The sequence below is a fragment of the Rhamphochromis longiceps genome, linkage group LG8, assembly GCF_057381845.1.
Source record: "Rhamphochromis longiceps isolate RC_006_pf linkage group LG8, R_longiceps_female_GT1.1, whole genome shotgun sequence".
Taxonomy (NCBI): Eukaryota; Metazoa; Chordata; class Actinopteri; order Cichliformes; family Cichlidae; genus Rhamphochromis; species Rhamphochromis longiceps.
Window position 1 is genome coordinate 29808968 of NC_140564.1, and position 19338 is coordinate 29828305.

Consider the following 19338-nt stretch of genomic DNA (forward strand, 5'->3'; position numbering starts at 1 on the left):
AGGGGGGAACTGCACCCAGACCCAGGTGGTGTTACCCTTTTCCCTGCGGTGGGGGGAGGCAGACCGCCCCGACTCCGCAGCAGCAGGGAGGCCCCACCCTCCAGACCGCAGTCGGACGGCCAACTCCTCCTCCTAGCCCCCCCGCTCCAGCAGGTCGCAGAGAATGGGGGTGAGAGAAGACTCCAAACCTCCCTCCACCCGCTCATTGTAGTGTTGATGCATGTGTGTTCTAAGGTGCATTTAAAACCCAGGAGGGCATGGAGCTACCTGCCAGAGAGCAGCAGGTAAACACATGGTCCCTCCTGCTAGCCCTCAATGTCTACGTGTATTTAAAATTGAGAGGTGGGCAACGACTTAAAATTGAGAGGTGGGCAACGACTGAGAGGTGGGCAACGACCGAGAGGTGGGCAACGACTAGAAATGGTCATTAAAAACAAAAATAATAACTAAAAATAATTACACAGTCACCGGGAAAGTGGACCTTTAAAAAGTCACAACCATTGTGTTTAACCCAATTCAGAATCTTTTTCTAATCCCAACCCTACCCAAGAAGATCCATGAAATGAGCCTCACTGCCCTCTGCCTCTTCTATGTGGATACTGACTACCTGTTTTAGGACGTTAATAGAAAAATATTTGGACCCTAAATTATATTCACATTTAGACTGTGTCCAGAAATCAATCATAAACTCATGTTAAGTATGGACAAGCGGTACTTGTAGTGCTTTGAAACTTGTTCAAAAAGGTTCTAAACTGATCTAGTTTTAGCATCTCACAAACCGTACTTGAAGGCAGCATCGTCTGCGCGTGCAACTACCATCATTCTCATATCCAGCTCCCGTCTGACCGCTGGCGGGGTGTGTCTCCTGGAGATAGCGGTGGCGAAATGAACCAGCGTCAAGTGAGCATCAAACAGACAATATTGTACCGGAACTTGAACCTGTATTGATGAAAATAAAAGTACTGGCTTGCCTTTAACTGTAATTAAACTTTTAAATAAATGAATTTGAACTGAAAGACATCGACAAATCTGCAGAGTGTGAGATCACAATTTAAACTAAACTTGTAAAAACTTAGATTTTTGTGCTACATGTGCATTAGAGTTCAGTACTTATTTAATAAGAACTCACATTTAATTGTTCTTTTCACTCGAAGGGTGTGTTTGAGGCCATTGCTCTATGCAGGACAGTCAGTTGTTACTGCCGAGACAGTGGAGATACGGCTTGAATCACTGTCCCTGCCAACTGCAACCTCTTCCTCTTCCCCTACTGCAGATTCTTTCAGAAAAATAGAATCTTCCAAAACTCCCACTAATATTCAAAATGTCCTTTTTTCTACATAGTTCTGTCTCAGTAATCAGGGTTCCTTGTTTCTGAAAGGTAAAGGCCATAATGGGCTGCAACTATCTGTTGATCTCCCCACCCAAGAAAAATTACATTTTAAATGAAGAAAAAATAAAGTAAAAACAATAAACATAAAAATAACATTTAATACAATGAAATGAGACCCAAAACTGAAAAAATAAGGGGGGGTATATTGTCACCCCCCCAACTACATTTATAAGAAATATTAAGTCGCCTGAAAAAGAACAATAAAAACTAAAAGACCACAAAAGAAAGTGTAAAACTGAAGAAAGAAAAGCAAAAAAAAAAAAAAAACACAAGCAACGATCAAACTGAAATAAATCTATAAATAAGAAAAAATGAAGAAAAAAAAGATATTCAGTATGGGGTTATAATCTAAAATATATGCAATTGAAAAAATAACACAAGAAAATTAAACAATAACTTTCTAAATCTGGTATTTGATGTTGAAAAAATGCACTGAAAAAGTAAAGAACAAATCAGTTTTTAGGTTTTTCATTCAAAGACATGTATCTTTTACTTTGAAAGTGTGACCGGAAGTCCGTCTCAAAGCTGCTTCGCACTTGTCGCCGACGAAGTGTGAAGCTGTAGAGCTCGCGCCTCTTCAGACTCAGACACCTTGGAGACAAGAAGACAGCGCGAGCACGACTCACACGCGGACGTATAAAATGCTGTTGAACAACGAAACCAGTCTGACGAGTCGGGCTCTGGCTAAATTCTAACATTACTCTGCGAGCAGAAGAAGAGCCATGAAGAAACACCTGAGTCCTACGAAACAGCATCAACAGCCGCAGCCGCCACCACCGGCTGAAGTTCCAGCCTGCGAGGTGACCGTCCAGCAACTCAACGAGCTCCTGTCCGACGGCAACGGCTTTTACAGCCTACCGACACAGCACTTCAACGAGGTCTTTCCCAGGATATACATCGGTAACGCGTGAGTCATTCACCATTGAATCTAACACGTGATGCCGTTGTGACACTGAGAGACACTCCCTACACATACTCCGACCAGACGCGACCATGACAACGGTGTCGCATGTCGGTTAGCACGCGCGCACGAGCGGTGGTCCTCCGCTGTCATCATCATGGAGGAAGCGACAGGCGGTTGTTGACAACAGATAACCCCGAAATACTAGCCTGATTTCAGGGAGAAGTCATTAGCCAGACAGTTGATTAACAGATAACACTGCAATATCACGACTATCTGTCAATATATAATATTATTGTTATTATTGTTATTATTATTACAAATCTACGTGTGATCCTCTTTACCTTTAAAGCAGAGGAAACCAACGAATTCAGAACACGAAGGACGAAACTAAAGAGGTGTTTTTACTCAATGAACCCCTCTCTGTCATTAGTATCATTGCCATGTCTTCATCAAGCCGCTCCCCTTTCAGTCCCGCTGGGCTGCAGGAACACAGCAACCGTCACCACTCTTCCCCCACCCCCCATCTTTCATTTATTATATGAAAAGAAGAAAAACATTTTCTCTCAGAGCAAATTGTGGAAAAAAAGAGATGTGAATTCTTAGTCTAAATTGTGAAGATGCTCTTTAGACAGGAATAAACAGGAATCTAGTCAATTCATGTCATATATAAGTTAATTCAGCAGTGTCAAACACATTTTATCTCTTCCTATTAAAAAGGATTTCTTGCTCCCCACCATATGTCATTGTGTGATCTTTTGGAAACTCCTGCATATCTCTTTAGGCTGGCGCTATGTTAATAAAATTATATTGCATTAATTCCTTTGTTTACTTATAATGTTAACAAGTACACTCACCTAAGGCAAATGGAAACTGCAAATGACTGCAGCTAAGATACTAAAAGGAGGTCATGTGTCACATTCCTTGCAGAAAATGAATTCATATTTAATATTTTTCCTGCCAGGTAACTAATTAATCAGGTAATCTCCCATCTCTGTAAAGAAATGTGACGTATATATGTGTCTTTCTCACAAAACACAACACAAAATTATTTGCAAATACAAATCTGTGCATTAAATAGTTGATTGTAAACATCTATTGGAAAACGTCTAAGACTGAACACAGGCACAAACCAGACCAGTGCTTTCTTTGTGCATAATCAAATCATGGAACAAAGGTAATAGAATTAACTTAATAGCAGCAGTATGTTTTTTTTTTAAAATTTATTTCTTCCTGTAAGAGATGCTGTGCACACACACACACAGACCCACACATGCAGCGTATATGGAGTATAATGTATATTTGTTTATTAAACAGGTCTGCAGCTGAACCATAAATCCATGGTTGTTTGTTGACTTGGTGCTATTGGCTTTGTAATGAACATGCTGACTGTTTAGGAATTTACTACCCAGTGTTCCAGTAAAGCCAGTTCAGATTGTGTATGAGATGTACTGTAAAATCTTCCCACTGAACCTAGAGATAAACAGAGACGGTCCTCGTCTCACTACTGGTATTGCTATTTTGGGCTTTTTCTTTGCCTGTAATAGCTCTTTTACAATACACGCATCGCAGCTCTGAACTTTTCCAGACCTTATTCGACACAGCTGCATGTGGGGCTGTTGAATTTACATTAATGTGTTTTAATCTGCCAGTTCTTTACTACAAATGTAAGTTATAGTCTGGTGAATTTAAAATGAATGCGTAGAAATCATCTATTTTATATCTTACATGCTCTATCCTAAGAGCTCCCTTGCCTAAACCATAGTATTTCCAGTAGTGATAAAGTGGACTGTCTCCTACTGTGTGCTGCATGTGAGAAAAAGCAATATCAGATAATATCCTGAACTGATTCTTGCCAGTTGCATATGCATAGTTTATGAATATTTTATGCACAAATCTGTGATTCCCCAATGTTTTCTTACCTGATTTGGTTGTTTGCATGCTGTGAGGCAGTTATTAATACTATAACATCTCCTGTGGCAAAATTTTAATTTATTTACCAATAAAGCATTGTTACCTAGCAAGAAGTTCCTGAGTTCAATTACACCACCAGGCCTGGGTCTTTCTCTGTGGAGTTTGCATGTTCTCCCCATGTTTGCTTGGGTTCTCTCCGGATACTCTGGCTTCCTCCCACAGTCCAAAGACATGTAGTTAGTGAGATTGGGTTAATTGGTAACTCTAAATTGCCCATAGGTGTGAATGTGAGTGCGACTGGTTGTTTCGCTATGTGTTAGCCCTGCAACATAGTGGTGACCTGTTCAGGGTGTACCCCGCCTCTTGCCCTAAGACAGCTGGGATAGGCTCCAGCCCCCTGTGACCCTGACAAGGATAAGCGGAAGAGGATGAATGGATGGATGGATGAATTAATTGGTTAGCACCATCAACAAGGAGGTCCTGGGTTTGAATCCACCTGAACAGAAAGCTGGAACCTTTCTGTGTAAGGTTTGCATGCTCTCCCTCTGCATGTGTGGATTTTCTCCAGTACCTCTGTAATTTGAAATTGGCTGTAGGCGTGAATTAGGGTTGGGCGATATGTAAAAAATTTTCCAACCAGCAATCGTCAGTCCAGTAATCGACAATGGGCAATATATTCGCGCATGCGCAGACTTGATGGGCGGAGCAATGTAATCATGGGGGGACTGATTTGCGCGTTTACAACACAGAAGAAGTCCAAACATGGACGAACTAATTTCCCAAAAAATTAGGGCTGTCAGCATTAAGGCGTTAATGCAGCATTAACGCGGCTATCACGATTAACGCAATCAATTTTTTTAACGTGCTCAACCCATCTGGAGCGCAGAACAAACAAACTTTGGACAAAATGCCCGAAATACGTTGACAGAGACATTTCAGAGATTCTGACTCAGTCTGCGCTCCAGATGTTAATTGTTAATTGCATTAGTCGTGATGACGGCGGGTTAACGCTGACCGCACTAAAAAAAATTATGAAGTCGCCAATTTGGGATTTCTTTGGCTTTAAACCAGATGAAAGAAGTAAACCTAAGGATCTAACCAAAGTGGAGTGCCGCTTGTGCAGACGTACACTGTGAGCAAAGGACTCTAAACACGACTAACTTGCATGGACATGTACATGTCCGCCATCCGCCTGAGTATGCTAGGCTATCACCAGCTTCTGCAGGTCCATCAACAAGCATTTGGGTGCACTCTGAGGAGGGTGCATTTGCTTGAAGATAAAAGAGGGTGCTGTTAAAACAGCGCTACTATTTTTTTTCTGTTTGACTGCTTCTATTAGCGCCATCATTATTAGCAAAGTTACTCTTAAACACCTTACTGTTGTTACTCTTATTCCTCGACTGGTTGGTGAGTGGTTGCTGGCAGTCTCTAGGTGAAACTGGTCACAATAATGGTCCTTTGGTCATTACCAGATTGCCACAGTTTTGTGTAGTTTGCATGGAAAAGTGGGCTAATTTGCAAAAAACCTCTTTATGTGTTTAAAGTGTAATTTTGTTGCTATTAAAGAAACAAATTTAGTTTCTTTTGCATATATTTTGCTGTGTGGTAATGTATACCAGCTTTTACAGAGCAGCTCTTAATGCCACCTTTATGGATTTGTGGTAGAGAGAACAGATTCAGGGATGCCTCAAAGAAACTTGTGGGTTCAATCACTGCCAGTAGAGTGGTGGAGGAGCCGAGCCGGACAGAATACAAGCACATTACTGTAGCTCAGTGCTACAACACAATCAATCTGGATGTGCCAATCTGTCCGGCCAAGTCTCCAAACAAAGTGCTGGCAGACCTGCGCTCTGCTGAAGCTGATCAGAGAAAACTGTCAGCATGAAAGAGCGACTCTAAAGTGCTCTCAGCTTTATGACTTCTTTTGTCGAAGAGATTTTGATGTCTGATGAACAAACTAGGTTTGAGTTTTCGGTGGGGGGTAATTACTGAGCTATTTTATTTTAAAGCATATCTTAGAGCTTAGAAAAGCTTGATAGGACAGTGTAACATAATGTGATATTACACATATCTCAGGCAGGGAGAGCCGGTATTGATTGTTGATTAAAGGCTATGCCTTGTCCACAGTTTCCACCTCTGGGACCCAGTAATCCTCCCTGCTCATCTCATTAGTTGTACCTCGTTATAAATCAAATTATGTAGCTGGCCGGTAGAAATCCATTGGATGAAAACCAGTGCATCTATTAACACAAGACTAGCATGTGGTGCATCTCGCATACGCGTTTTTTACGGCGCTCGACTTAAATTAGAAAGAGATCTGTCCTTGAAAATGTTCATTAAACTTTCTTATCATAGGTACCCTCAGGAATTGGACCCATTAACCATTTTTAGGCTTTGATATACAGTTGCCTGTCAGATTTTAATTTTTTTAGGTCAAGACACAGTTTCATTTACATAATAACTGTTCATTTAAGATATACAGTAGTCACTCATGCTGACATTTGTTGGGAAAATGTACAGCATTGCTTTCCCTTCTTTATTTTAATTTAATAGAAAAATCAGGGATACTTATACAGCTGCCAAAAAACATCCCATTTTCGTACTCTGTAAGGATTTAACATTTTCAACAGACCATTAAATTGTAAGTTCATATTTTTTTTGTACATACATACATTCGCTCATTGTGCATCACTTTAAAGCTCACAGCTAGTCGCTTGGTTTCCTACTTAACCCTCTAACTTATTTATTACCTGTTCATTTGTCAATTAACAGTATTCCTCACTCTCATTGGTAGTTGCATTCAATTCTCAGATTCCGCCCACTTCACAATCACAAGAAATTATTTTGCCTGTAGTTACCTGCCAATTGCCCATTAATACAAGTTTTCTTAGTCTTTGAACTCAACTGGAGTGACAGTTCTTTCCTACGTTGGTGTTTTGACCACACATCTGCATTTGTTGAGTCTTTCTGCTGATTTATTCAGTTCTTTCACTTAAAATAATGTATACAGCAGACACTCAGTAAAAGTTTAAAGTCACTAATTCAATAAACAAGATGTTGACTAGAGCAGCACTTGTGTTTATTGAACTAGTCAATGTTTGCATCCATAAATGGATTATGAGTCTACTTTGCCAGCTTGCAATGTTTTCAGTTCAGTTGTAGTCAGCACTCTTAAACCACGGTGTGCAGCTTAGGGACTTAAGGTGTGGTTGTTTGCTTTGAGAAACGCTCTGGCTCTTTGTGAAGCTGGTCTTTAATAATGGATGTGTTGGGACTGCAGATCCCAGGGTAAGTAGGCCGGGACAGGCCCGGCAAATAGGAAGGAAGCCATCGGCTGTGAACCCAGTTGAACCTACTGTGCCTCTGCATTGTGTTGTGTAGAAGTACAGTATAGGCCTTTACACACTACTACCCTTTACACACAAAGAGATACGCATGCCTACGCTTTACTTGCTTCACATTTTTTTGCATTGAAGTGCTCATAGTGTGCATGCATATTGAATCATTTATGAGCACTAGCTTAGTCTAAATATACACAGACTTTTTGTGAATGAAATGAAGATATTATTAATGTGTAGCCTGGATTTCTGAATCTCTGCCCTGTAGCTACGATGCTAGCAGACAGGCTGCTTCATCCCTCCTCCTTTGGTTGCAAAGTAACATTGTAGCAGAATTTCTTGTTAGGTATTGGGTTTTGCAGCCTCCACCTCTAGGGAGCTGCCCAGGGTCACCTCACCTTGCCTCCAGGCTCACGTTGACGTTAAGCCTGTATAGTAAAGCTTTGTCAGAGTGAACGATTTACAGATTCGTGAAAATGGTTTTAAAATAAAAAACAATACATATATAAACTTATATCATGAATAGTATTTGTAAGGCAGGCTACGAGGTCATTATTGATCTTAATTAAATGATCTTGATAAAACTGTCACTCTTGTCCTATTTTGGGGTGACCGTGGCTCAGGGGGGTTGGGAAGCGTATCTGTAACCGGAAGGTCGCCGGCTCGATCCCCGGGCTCTCTGTCCTGGTCGTTGTGTCCTTGGGCAAGACACTTTACCCTATCGCCTACACTGAAAAAAAGGGACTGGCCATCTCTTGGATTTATGTAAGCATCTTGCATGTATTTAACACAATTGCCTCATGTTTTAAAGTTAAATGTAACTATATAGTGTAAAAACTACATGATATGCAGAAAGGGTGTATTAAATTGTTCATATCATGTTCAGGTGAAGTAAGTCAATAAGATAGCAACGTTAAATCTCGTGAAACCACGCGTGATTTCATCTCGCGGGCTTTGGATCGTGGTTTAAAAAAGGCATCCATCTCAGTCAAGTCGAGCAGCCAACTCTACGTTTTTGGTATGTCTTGATTTTTTGAATTAATATTTACCATATTTCAGCCAAATGTAGTTAAACGTCTAGAGTGTCGCCATGTAACATGCTAAAAAAGAGCCGTTAGCTTATTTGCTGTTTTATCTGTTGTCAAAGAATTGGCGCTTTTTCATTTGAATTTGTCTTTGGCACAAGAGCCGTAATATCACATTAAACCTAATTACGAGGCACTCATAACATAATTTGGTTTTCTGTGTGAATAGATTTGCCAACTGACTCTTCAGTTACATTGTGTATTTACTGCACCATGGTGTTAGTGAGATTTTGGACATTGAACAGCTTTAGCTAATATCATCAGCGGCATTATGCTAGCTTACATCCCTACCCCTCCTGGCCTCACCTGCTGTCCTTTTGTTTTTGTTTTTGTTTTTTTTGCTGCACATTGAGAGACGACCTCTATTCTGCATTTCACCAGGAGTCAGCTGATGGATTGTGGGTTCAAGGTGTTATGGTAAGAAAGTATATTCTATTTTCGTTTCTGTAACTTAATTATAATGGGTTTTTTATAATTATTAGGTGCATGCATACTCACCCTATTAATACAACTGAGAAATCCAAAATCTGCCATAGGTTTAACTTATACCTGTATGTATTGCCAGAAAGGTGATTACTGGACTCGCATTAATGCACACTTGAACTGAAATGAGGTTGTAACTTGTGGGTTGTTGGGTTGCAAATCAGAAACAAACATCTTTGGATTTTTTTTAATCCCATAAGATCTGGAAACACAGTTTTTATTCAACAAAACATTACTGATTAACCAAGCACAGTGCCTGCTGTTATTTCAAAATAATTTTATGTCATTTCAGATAAAATGCAGCATTCCAGTGCATCCCAACCATGCCTTTACAGTCAAGGTTTCTGACGGAGCTGAGTTTCTCTCTGACAGTCTGCTGAAAGTGTTTGCAAAGTGATCGGGGGAACAGGGCACAAAGCTAAAGGATGTAGCTGCCATTATGACAGTAAGAACTTTAAAATTCTTTAACTACAAAGTGTATATGTATTGCATTAGGTCAGTAAAATTTTTATGCTACATCCATTGAAACAGTCAACTATTACCTGTGAGTACTGATTCCACTAAAAGGATGCCATAATTTTCGTCATGCATTTACTGGCCCACTGAGAAAAATTTATCTTTTTTTAAAAATAAATGTTCTGGAAACTATATATCCATAAAGTTGATGTCAAACAGGAACTTTTGATATTGCTTTGTAGATGCTGGTGTTGCATGTTGACTGGTTTAAAAAGTCAAGAGTTTTTGTCTGGGATCATTTTCTTCTGTGCTACTGAAAAGTTCACAAATCTCTGTTTTCTTTGTTATAATAGTCAAGGATGACATTAATGCTCGGAGTCCCTCATCAAAGTGCTCCGCATCTGTGTGAAAGACAATTGCAACATCTTGGTGCAGGAGTTCATGGTGAGTGTTTTATGAGTAGATTGTGGATTTGCAACCTTTAAAAATGCATTTAGTTATCCACTTGATCCTCATTGGACTGGTTAGGACCAGTAGTCCTCTTTAATAATTTGAAGTTCACATGAGGCCTGGTAGTGAACTCGGCCACCGGCCCTTGAGGCCCCACCCCCACCCCTGTATTAGGGGTCACATCAGTGTGAAAAAACTTTAAATTTGTCATTCTAATGAACAAAGGAAAATCCCACCAGTATTTACATTAGCTTTTGTTTGAAAAAAAAAAAAAAAAGACCAACTGACCAACAGCTAACCAAATTGTGGGGCTGAAAGTCTAAATTCTAAAATCTTCTGAGTGACATAGCCTGGATTTCTGATGGGCCGGTGTCTTTCTAACAAAAACTAATGTAAAGCATTTGAAATTATTATGTTTTTCACCCTCTCTTAGAAACTCTGTTAGACCATGAATGGCAGCATGGCAGGCCACTCTTTGGCTATAGCTATTTACTATGTTGCTTGCATTGGTTTAAATTACTCTAACATTAGAACTGGTAGATTCAAAAGAGATGAGTTTAAAAAGGAATCTTAAAGAAATGTTTTGTGTTTAACCAGGACTTGACTGAGGCCACTGCACAGATTGCGAAAACCACAATGAACATCTGTCTCCAGAGATGCGCCAGGCAATGACTTTTCTGATGTTGTTCTTCAAGATCTGGATAACGTGACCTTTGCAGTAGCCATGCTGTTTGGACCTTTTTTATTCCTTCAACATGAGTTACCCATCACAACTCTGCTACACTTTTGAGGTGATTCAATGGGTGGTAATGGAGTTGGATGCAACTCAGCTCTCAAGAAAAGCTCACAACTAAGACAAAACTGCTCCTGCAACGAAGCTCACTGTTATGCATGTGAGGTGACCAGCTCTAGGTGAGAGGACATTTAAATCTCACACTTGTTCTGCTGCATTTTTGAAGCTCAATTCCAGGAACGGATCGCAGGGTTCATTTTTATATACTCTGCAACTGCCATGAGGACGAGCTGTTTTTTGTTGTTGTTTGTTTTTCCTTTTGCTCTGTACAAGTTCTGTTTGTCTGTTTGGCAGCATTTTTAAATTTCTCTTTGTATTTTTTCTTTCTTTTACTAGTGAAGAGATGTAGCGTGAACAGTTATACAGTCTAAATATCCCATATGGGTCGTGTGAAATGGTATTTTCAGTTTCATTCAGTTGAAGTAAAGAACGTTGAATATTTCTAAGTGTGCTGTTTTGAACCAAGATGTCACAGTATGATCAGTGCTGTAATTTTTGACAGTCACTGTATCAATGTTATTTTTGCGTCTCTTGAATAAAGTTTTTGACCTGCAAGTGCTAATTTCTTTAGTTATTGGGGTAAAATGGGTAGTGTTAATAGGAAGGTGTTTGCCAATTCAGTAACCTAATTTAATGTTAATGGAAACTAACATTACCTCAAATTGTTTAGTTATAATTGTTGTTTAACTGAATCTTGATGTCAGAGGCCTTAAATAGAATGTTTTGTATTGTTCTTTCCCAACATTTTTCAAAAGAAACAGTCTAATTTCTTTGCTGCGATTGATTCCAGAGAACACGGAAGAACTGACATTATTTAACTGTTGATTTATATAGATTCAGTAGAGGAGTAATGTCAGTTTAATTCTTTACCTACTGCAGTGAAATTAGACATGTTGTTTTGAAAGGTTACTGGTGGATGCCAGCAACCATCTTGGAAGAGAACAATACAATCTGTTATAAGGCCTCCATTTGAAAATTGTGTATTTGATACTAGAATATAATAGCAAAATGTAATTTGAAGATAACATGTAGTATTTAAGTGACCAAGTAGTATTGGGTAAAAGTTATTGAATCGTGTTGGGATAACGTGAGAAAATTGTGAAGGATTAAAATATTCCAAGAGCTCAAATTACTTCATCAAAACATGTTTAAGTCACATTTTATCAACACAAATTGCACAGGTTTATTGAACATGAATAAATTGTGTTAATTTAACTCAATTGTTTAAGTTGCTGCCAAAGCAAAACATCTGTGTGCAACAAATGTCCACCATTGAATTAAGTAAATCCAACAACATATTTTTTTCAGTGTACTGGTGTTGGCCAGAGGGGCCGATGGCGCGATATGGCAGCCTCGCTTCTGTCAGTCTGCCCCAGGGCAGCTGTGGCTACAACTGTAGCTTGCCTCCACCAGTGTGTGAATGTGAGAGTGAATGAATAGTGGCATTGTAAAGCGCTTTGGGTTCCTTGAAAAGCGCTATATAAATCCAATCCATTATTATTTGCTATGGATCCCTCACTTTTCTATGTGTTATACATAAAGTACACCCCTTTCCTTTACAGTGTCAATTTCACCTCTTTCTAGAAGCACCTAAAAACATGCTTGCTGTTTAGTTCAGCTCCAGATGAGATAACTAAATGAGAGAATTCAATTAACAAGCTATGTCTAAAATCATAATGAGAAAACTTTATTGTCCATTGCAGTGTAGTAGAAATATGTCTTAAGCATAAGTGTATGCAAATAAAACTGCAGATATATGAACAAAAAACTTTATAAACAACACATACCAAGGCAGAATTATTACTCACAAAGTTTAATCTGTGGAGAATTGACTGGTGCCTTTATTTCTGGATTTCTCAGAGTCTCTCACCCATTTTCACTCCATTGTCACTGTGCAGATTTCCTAAGGCACGCGAGCTTCCACCTGGAGCTTTCTTCGCCCCCCAATCTGTAACTCCAGACATTTAGTGATGGCAGCAGGCTGGCAGGCTGTGTTTATAGCCATAAAAACACCACAATGTCAAGAACCACCTCTTTTTTTCCTTTTATTTGTTTTTAATTTTATTTGCATTTAAAAATAAGGTCAGGGTAAATGAAATTCAAGAACTGCATCAGGCTTATTAAGTTAATGATTATTCATGTCAAATTATCACCATAATATCAAACAAAGTAATCTTTAGCAGACTTATGACCAATGAAAAATTATGTCTGGCCTCCAAAACAGCTCACACTAATTTCAAAGTATATTTGATATTATTTGTGGTAGTCTTCATGTTCCTCCAGGTAATTTCCTGTTTTACTTTGAAGTTTAGTTGTTTAGATGTGCCTTATTTTGGTTTTAATTCATGCATTTGTTCTTTTCCCTCTTTTGTGATTGTCATTACTTTCACCTGTTTGATTGCATCCACCTGTGTCCTGTTCCCACCTGTCTCTTAACATCATTCACCCTTGTGTACTTTTATAAACCTGGCTTTCCCTTTAACTTTGCCACATTTTCTTCCGGCTTCCTGTACCTATTTTTTGGACTTCTTTTTAGCTGTTGGACTTTCTGTATTTTTAGATTCTTGTATTAACTACTTTTTTCTCTTTTTGTTTTTTTTCGCTACCCCGTGCCATGCACTTGAGTCCAAAATCAAAACTTCCTTAACACAAAAATTTCTCTAAGAATCAGTGACATTGCATAAATACTTATACTGTAGCTGCAGTGTTTGTCCAGATGCTTACCAAAGCTTTGGTGTTATCAGTTCTCCTCATGTCCCATGCCTAGCTGTGATCTTGTTAGATCAGCTGCTCTCAATGCCAGCTAACATACGCTCATGGCTCAGCTGATAGGTTTCATTGCATCCCATTGACAAATCTAACATAAGATGTGCTATTTGCACTGCTTTGCTATGCCCATAGGTGCTGGTTCTTCTGCAAGCTACTTTGAAACCCACCTCCAACCACTCATCACTAAATCACCAAATACAAATGACTGCAGATAGAAATAGCAGTCATCTTATAAATATAGTAATCTTTAATGAAATATATTTTGCTTGCATCATAACTTTGCCATATCATTGTACAACAGCTTTTATATACTTCCAGTTTTCTTCTCCATTTCTATTTCTTTCTTCTATTTTTTGTGTTTTCGATTATGTGCAATTTCTTTTGTTTTAAAAAATTATGTGCAATTAGTGGCACTAAATGTACCATAAACTTGGAATACAACTTATAACCTAAATACGCAAGGAGGTTTTTTGTTCAGAATCAATGGGCAGTGCCTTTGGCCAGGTTGGATGTGGATGCAGGCATTGGGCCAGGCAGGCTGGAGCAGCCAGAAGCTTGTACTGCTTTGTTATGGTTTGTTAGCTGTGTGGGACTGTTTGCTTTGTATGGGTCTAATGTGCAATAACGCAGCTCTAAAAGGGGATGTGTATTAGAGCAGGAGGTAAGCAGAAACAGATTCATTGTTTCCTGGAAGTAGGGTGAATGATGATGGAGGTGAAAATACTGGAGCAGAGCTGTCTGAGAATAGAGAGATTGTTCTTTTTGTCTGTTGTCCTACAAAAAATAAAAAAAAAAAGACAAATACATCAGAGTCTGCAGACTGAAAAATGGACACCTTTATAGGTCCTCAGCAGTTTCAAATGGTGCCCATTAGAGCTGGATTGGACTGGTTGGTGAAGAGGGTAGTACACACTGCTGTATGAAAACCAACCATTACTGAGAAAAAAGACTTTTTGGGGGGGACTATAATCGAACTCACAATGGCTGATGCTTTAGACACTCAAATAGCCAAATTTTCTTATTTTTCTTATTTTCAGCACAGTACAACAAGCTGTGCTTGTGTTACAGACATAGGAGTAATGCTTACTGACAATGAACCTCTACTTAGATATTCAAGAGAAATAAATAAAATAAATGATCTAAATGATTCCAATATTCATTCAATTAAAACATTTCAGATATATTAATCGTATTAGAGCGCTTCATGCGCCCCACAGAATGTAGGCAGTATTTTAACAGACACCCAAGGATGTTTAGCAGTTTTTTTTTTTTTATCCATCACCTTGACTTCACTTTGTTTTAAACTGCTCAGTAGCTAGCCCAAGCCTAACACTGGTTTACATTACACTGACCAGGTCACTGTTGTGGTGATTACCTGAGAGTCTCATTCTGTAGTGTGGACTGCAGCCGGTAACAGGAGTCCTTGTTGTGATTCTGTAGGAAATCCTGAAATAAATGCGGTTATTTTTCAAAAACAATTATTCCAAACCTTCAAAATGTAGTGCAAGTCTGGCCACACAGTTTACGTTAGCTAGATGAATATATAGGGTAACTGAAACTGTTACTTTAGTGTTTAATGAGCACATGTGCTACCGTTAACATGAATGATGGCATGTTAGTGAATTGTATTACATTATTAAATTAAATTTTTTAATTTTATTTTAAATTTATCACTGCATATTTGTTTTTCTTTTCTCACTTCTACCATCTGTAACCTTTGAAGCACTTTAACCCTATAATGCCCGTTGTATCATATTTGATATGAGTTTCTGAGACCTCTAGCTCATCAACATGATCAATACTTGACATAATTTCAAAATGTTATAGACAAAACTAAAATTAACACTGTTGTTAACAAAAAGTTGCAAAAAATGCCCAATGTATTCTATGCGATACAGAAAATATATAATAAATATACAATAAAAATATATCATACACAACATGATATAGCAAAATAAATTGTGGATTTTGTTATAAGGGTTAATAAACATCTCAGTTCCAAAAAAATCTGAATTTTCTGGCTAGTTTTTTGAAGGGTTGGGTCTTTCAGGGTTAAACTGGAAAAAAAGTTGCTGAGCGATTATAGGTTTGATTGATATTTGTAATTAGACCTCGAGTCATGAGAACTCTACTTTGGAAATAAGTTGAGACAAAAGGCACTTTAATGTGACTTTTGTTTGAAAAATCAGTACGAGGGAGCTGCTTTTGTCTCCCAGCAGATACTCAGTATTTGGCTGTTCATCAACAGATGCAGCGAAACACTGTGTGCTGCATGTGGTGTTATTGCGACCTGTTTGTCAAAATACCACTTTAAAAAAAAATTGTGCTGACACACTGCTTTGCTGTATCTGTCAGGTGCTGTTAGTACTGTTATTTGTCTCAGATGTCTTGTTCTGTGTCTGCACATTCATCATTTTATTTCAATTTCAGAGGCTCTGTGAGTTTAGTCCAGTGCCTCTAAATTGAAATTAAATTGTAGACTGGTAAGCATATTTGATCAGTTTTTTCATCTCTGATCATTAACCTCTTCTCGCCTTTGCAGGTTTGTCGCTCAGAATACAATGCGTCTGCAGAAACTTGGTGTGACACACGTCTTAAATGTAGCAGAGGGCACCTCCTTCATGCATGTCAACACCAGTGCGGATTTCTACGCTGGCACGGGCATCACCTATCATGGCATCCAGGCCAATGACACAGAGCAGTTCGACCTCAGTGCCTTCTTTGAGGAAGGGGCTGATTTTATCGACAAGGCCCTAGCGCACAATAATGGCAAAGGTGGGGTTATTTTGTCGTTTATGTTTTATCTATTGGACTAAGGAGGTAAATGTTAACTCTTGAAATACATGTATTCATTTTTAGTAGAATATTAAAATAATGGCCACCAAACTTTTGTGTGCAAGTGATCTACCACTTAGCAACAAGTGTACAAAGTGGTAGGACATCCTAACACTTTGCACATATAACGTTGTTGACATTTTTTGCTTGATTTGTAAATGGGGGGGAAAAAAAAGAAGGACAGACTGTGGGATGTTTTTCTTACTTACGCTTATGTGCATTAAACTGTGGACTACAAGCTGTCCAGAGACCAAAGAACTTCCCGTTACAGTCTTGTGTAGCAAAGAAAAGCACCAAATTCTGTTAAATAGCTGTTTGCCAAATTTGTAGTCGGTTTCTTGAGAAAGCACAAAAATAATACATAATTTCTACATTCTTCAGACTATTTTTATTTAGTGAGGTCCTAAAAAGCTGTTCAGGAGCCATAACTAGAGATAACACCCACTCGATGTTTGAAAAAGCCCATTGTTTTCCCTCTATTGACTATATATGGTGCTAGGAAGTCTGTATGCTTATATATGCACAGGTAGAGAATATATTGATTGACTATATTACATTACATCAGTATTAGTATGTGTTAGTACCCCACAACTTGGCTAAAACTAGCACCTAAATATATCCAGCACTTCAAAGAAATGTATCCCTTATGCTGGATATTTATATTTATTTAACAAATGGGAGCACTATGCCTTTCTTACTTCAATAGCTCACACTTAAAAGTAATTTGCTCCAAAAGTTGAGACATGAAAACAAGTTCCTATTGTTGTTTGTCTAACAAGATCCAGTCTTAGCTCCAGTCTTAGTACTCCTCATTGTTGTGGATCTTAAAGCAACAACAGGAGATAATCACAGTGGCCCTGAACACCTCTCGCTAAATCTGACACACTCATGAGTCCTGCTCCATATTCCATTACCCGATCACATCCCTGCACATCAGCATCATCACAATGTTTGATGTGTAGCACACCTGTAAGATGTTAAACGGGTGCTGTAATACTTTGGGACTGTGTAAAAGAACAGAACAAATACTGCAGTAAAAAGTTGTAAGAAAGGGGAAGATACAGAAATCACTAGGGAACTGAGTCTTGACTTTCATACAACTTCTAGGTCAGGCACACTATACACCATTTCAGGTGTGCAAACTTTGAATTTTGAATAGTACGAATCAAAAAGCAGCTGTTTCAAATCTGAAACCTAGCATCTTAATTCCCCGAATGTTTTTTGTCACTACAGTGCTGTGGTAAATCAAGAATGAAGAGCTCCTGTGGAGAAGAGCGCATAAGAGATTTAGCATGCCTCATCTCTGCTTGGTGGTTTTGCCGCAGTTTGACATTTGTGCATTGTGCCACATTAAGTGTGACATTTTGTGACCCTCAGCTGTAAGCTTGGAAAAGGTCCAAGGTCCAGGATTTTAATGAGGAACTGCACTAATGCATTGCTCCTGTGAGTTTTCCATAATGAAGACACAAGGTTACAGTGTGCAGATCTGTGTATTTTCCTCCAATCAACAGAAAACCAACACATTAAAACTGCAATGATAAAAAGTAATTTAACGGCATCAACTGTGGTGATATGGAGAAATGGTTGGATTCATGATCTAGAATTAAAGTATGATAGATAATAATTTATGCTGGAATGTATATTTCAGACAAAATTTATATTTTTTAAATTAATTATTAATTTATTATTTATAGTTATTTAGCTTGACAAATTGAGGGCATGCAGGGGGTGGAGGGTGCTGCTCCGTCTGCGTAAGCAGCCATTGAGACTGTATCGGACATGCCTCCTTGCTTTGATTGGTTGTTTTTAATTTGGGTGTGGTAGTTTCTTGCAGATCACGTTTGAAGCACTGAGAGGAGCCTTAAGAGCCTGATGCTTTTTTTTTCAGTGGCTCATGCAATGCAATGAAAATGTGTTGCTGCACCGAGCAAGTGGCAGGACATAGTTTAGGAGCTTTTTTTGAACGCCATAGTTCAACAAATTTGGAGTGTGTTGCCAATAAAAAGGAGGCATCCTGCTGGAAAAACTTTTAAAAATTCTGCCTAATCGTTCTGTCCTCTGCAGCTCCATCAAACAGTACGCTGAACCTTTAAGGTCAAAATGATGGAATGAATACATGCCCATACTTTTGCACCATGCATGAATCAAGTGCCTGGATCCAGAAGGTTAGCTCAATCTGAATTCGTTTATATTTTCCTAAGAGCATCGGGATGAGTTTTTCTCATTTTAGTTAGATTTTTGAAGATATGCAAAATGTGGAAGTTTCTTCCCACGTCAAAATTCCTAGCTCCTGATATGATTTCAGATAAACTCCAGGAGTTGATCATTTCTTATTTGGGCCCTGAGAAATTGGTAGGCACATTTTTCCATAGAGCTGAGCATTGTCACTACAAACATAAAATTACTCTCATAAGTGGTGGAGGCATGCGTGGATTAATATACTGTGCATGTCCTCGTGGGGAACATGCACAGTTCCCCATGAGGAGCATTAACGTAAATATTTTTTTAATGTTGTAGTGAAGGGAACATGATTAGAAAACTGTTTAAATATTTTGTAATTAAATCGTATGTTGTTTCTGTAGATCCAGTGCCAACTGTCAATATGGTGGATGAATAGTATACAAATAGACAAAGAATGGGAGAAAGGGTCAGTCAGGGGGTGTAAAGTGTACATAGCTGTGCCAGTGCTGCAGTTCGGACTGGATGCTAATGCTGCTAGCTTGGTCTACAGGAGGACCGCAGCATTGAGAGAACGATGCTGACTGCACCCACTGACAACTCCTGTTGAGGAAAAGAGTGCCCAACAGTGGATAGAATTTAATGTTTTTCCAACAAATGCAGATAAGACTATTAAGTCTAATAAAACAATAAAATACAAGACACAGTAAAGACTGAGGGATATTGGAGCTGGACAGTGATGGAGC

At 38.8% G+C, this 19338-nt stretch overlaps 1 protein-coding gene and 2 long non-coding RNA genes across 5 annotated transcripts in view; 2 read left to right on the forward strand and 1 right to left on the reverse strand.

Moving 5' to 3' along the window:
- On the reverse strand, window positions 1-2003 carry LOC146663991 (uncharacterized). The gene is made up of 3 exons (XR_014913086.1): window positions 1884-2003; window positions 1130-1256; window positions 1-939 (listed from the first exon to the last, which is right to left on the reverse strand). It is a non-coding gene; the product is annotated as an uncharacterized LOC146663991 (long non-coding RNA).
- Window positions 1961-19338, forward strand: part of dusp3a (dual specificity phosphatase 3a) — a 27649-nt gene continuing 10271 nt past the window's right edge. The window contains exons 1-2 of the mRNA XM_085416973.1: window positions 1961-2297; window positions 16122-16354. Of these exons, the coding sequence (XP_085273099.1) occupies window positions 2113-2297; window positions 16122-16354 (418 nt within the window). The 5' untranslated portion in view covers window positions 1961-2112. The remainder of the gene's footprint in view (window positions 2298-16121; window positions 16355-19338) is intronic.
- On the forward strand, window positions 2311-11194 carry LOC146663993 (uncharacterized). 3 transcript variants are annotated; one of them, XR_014913085.1, is made up of 6 exons: window positions 2311-8308; window positions 8430-8561; window positions 8982-9045; window positions 9404-9556; window positions 9921-10011; window positions 10615-11194. It is a non-coding gene; the product is annotated as an uncharacterized LOC146663993 (long non-coding RNA). The 3 variants fall into 3 exon arrangements; XR_014913083.1 differs by having other exon boundaries at window positions 2311-8561; XR_014913084.1 differs by lacking the exon at window positions 8982-9045 and having other exon boundaries at window positions 2311-8561.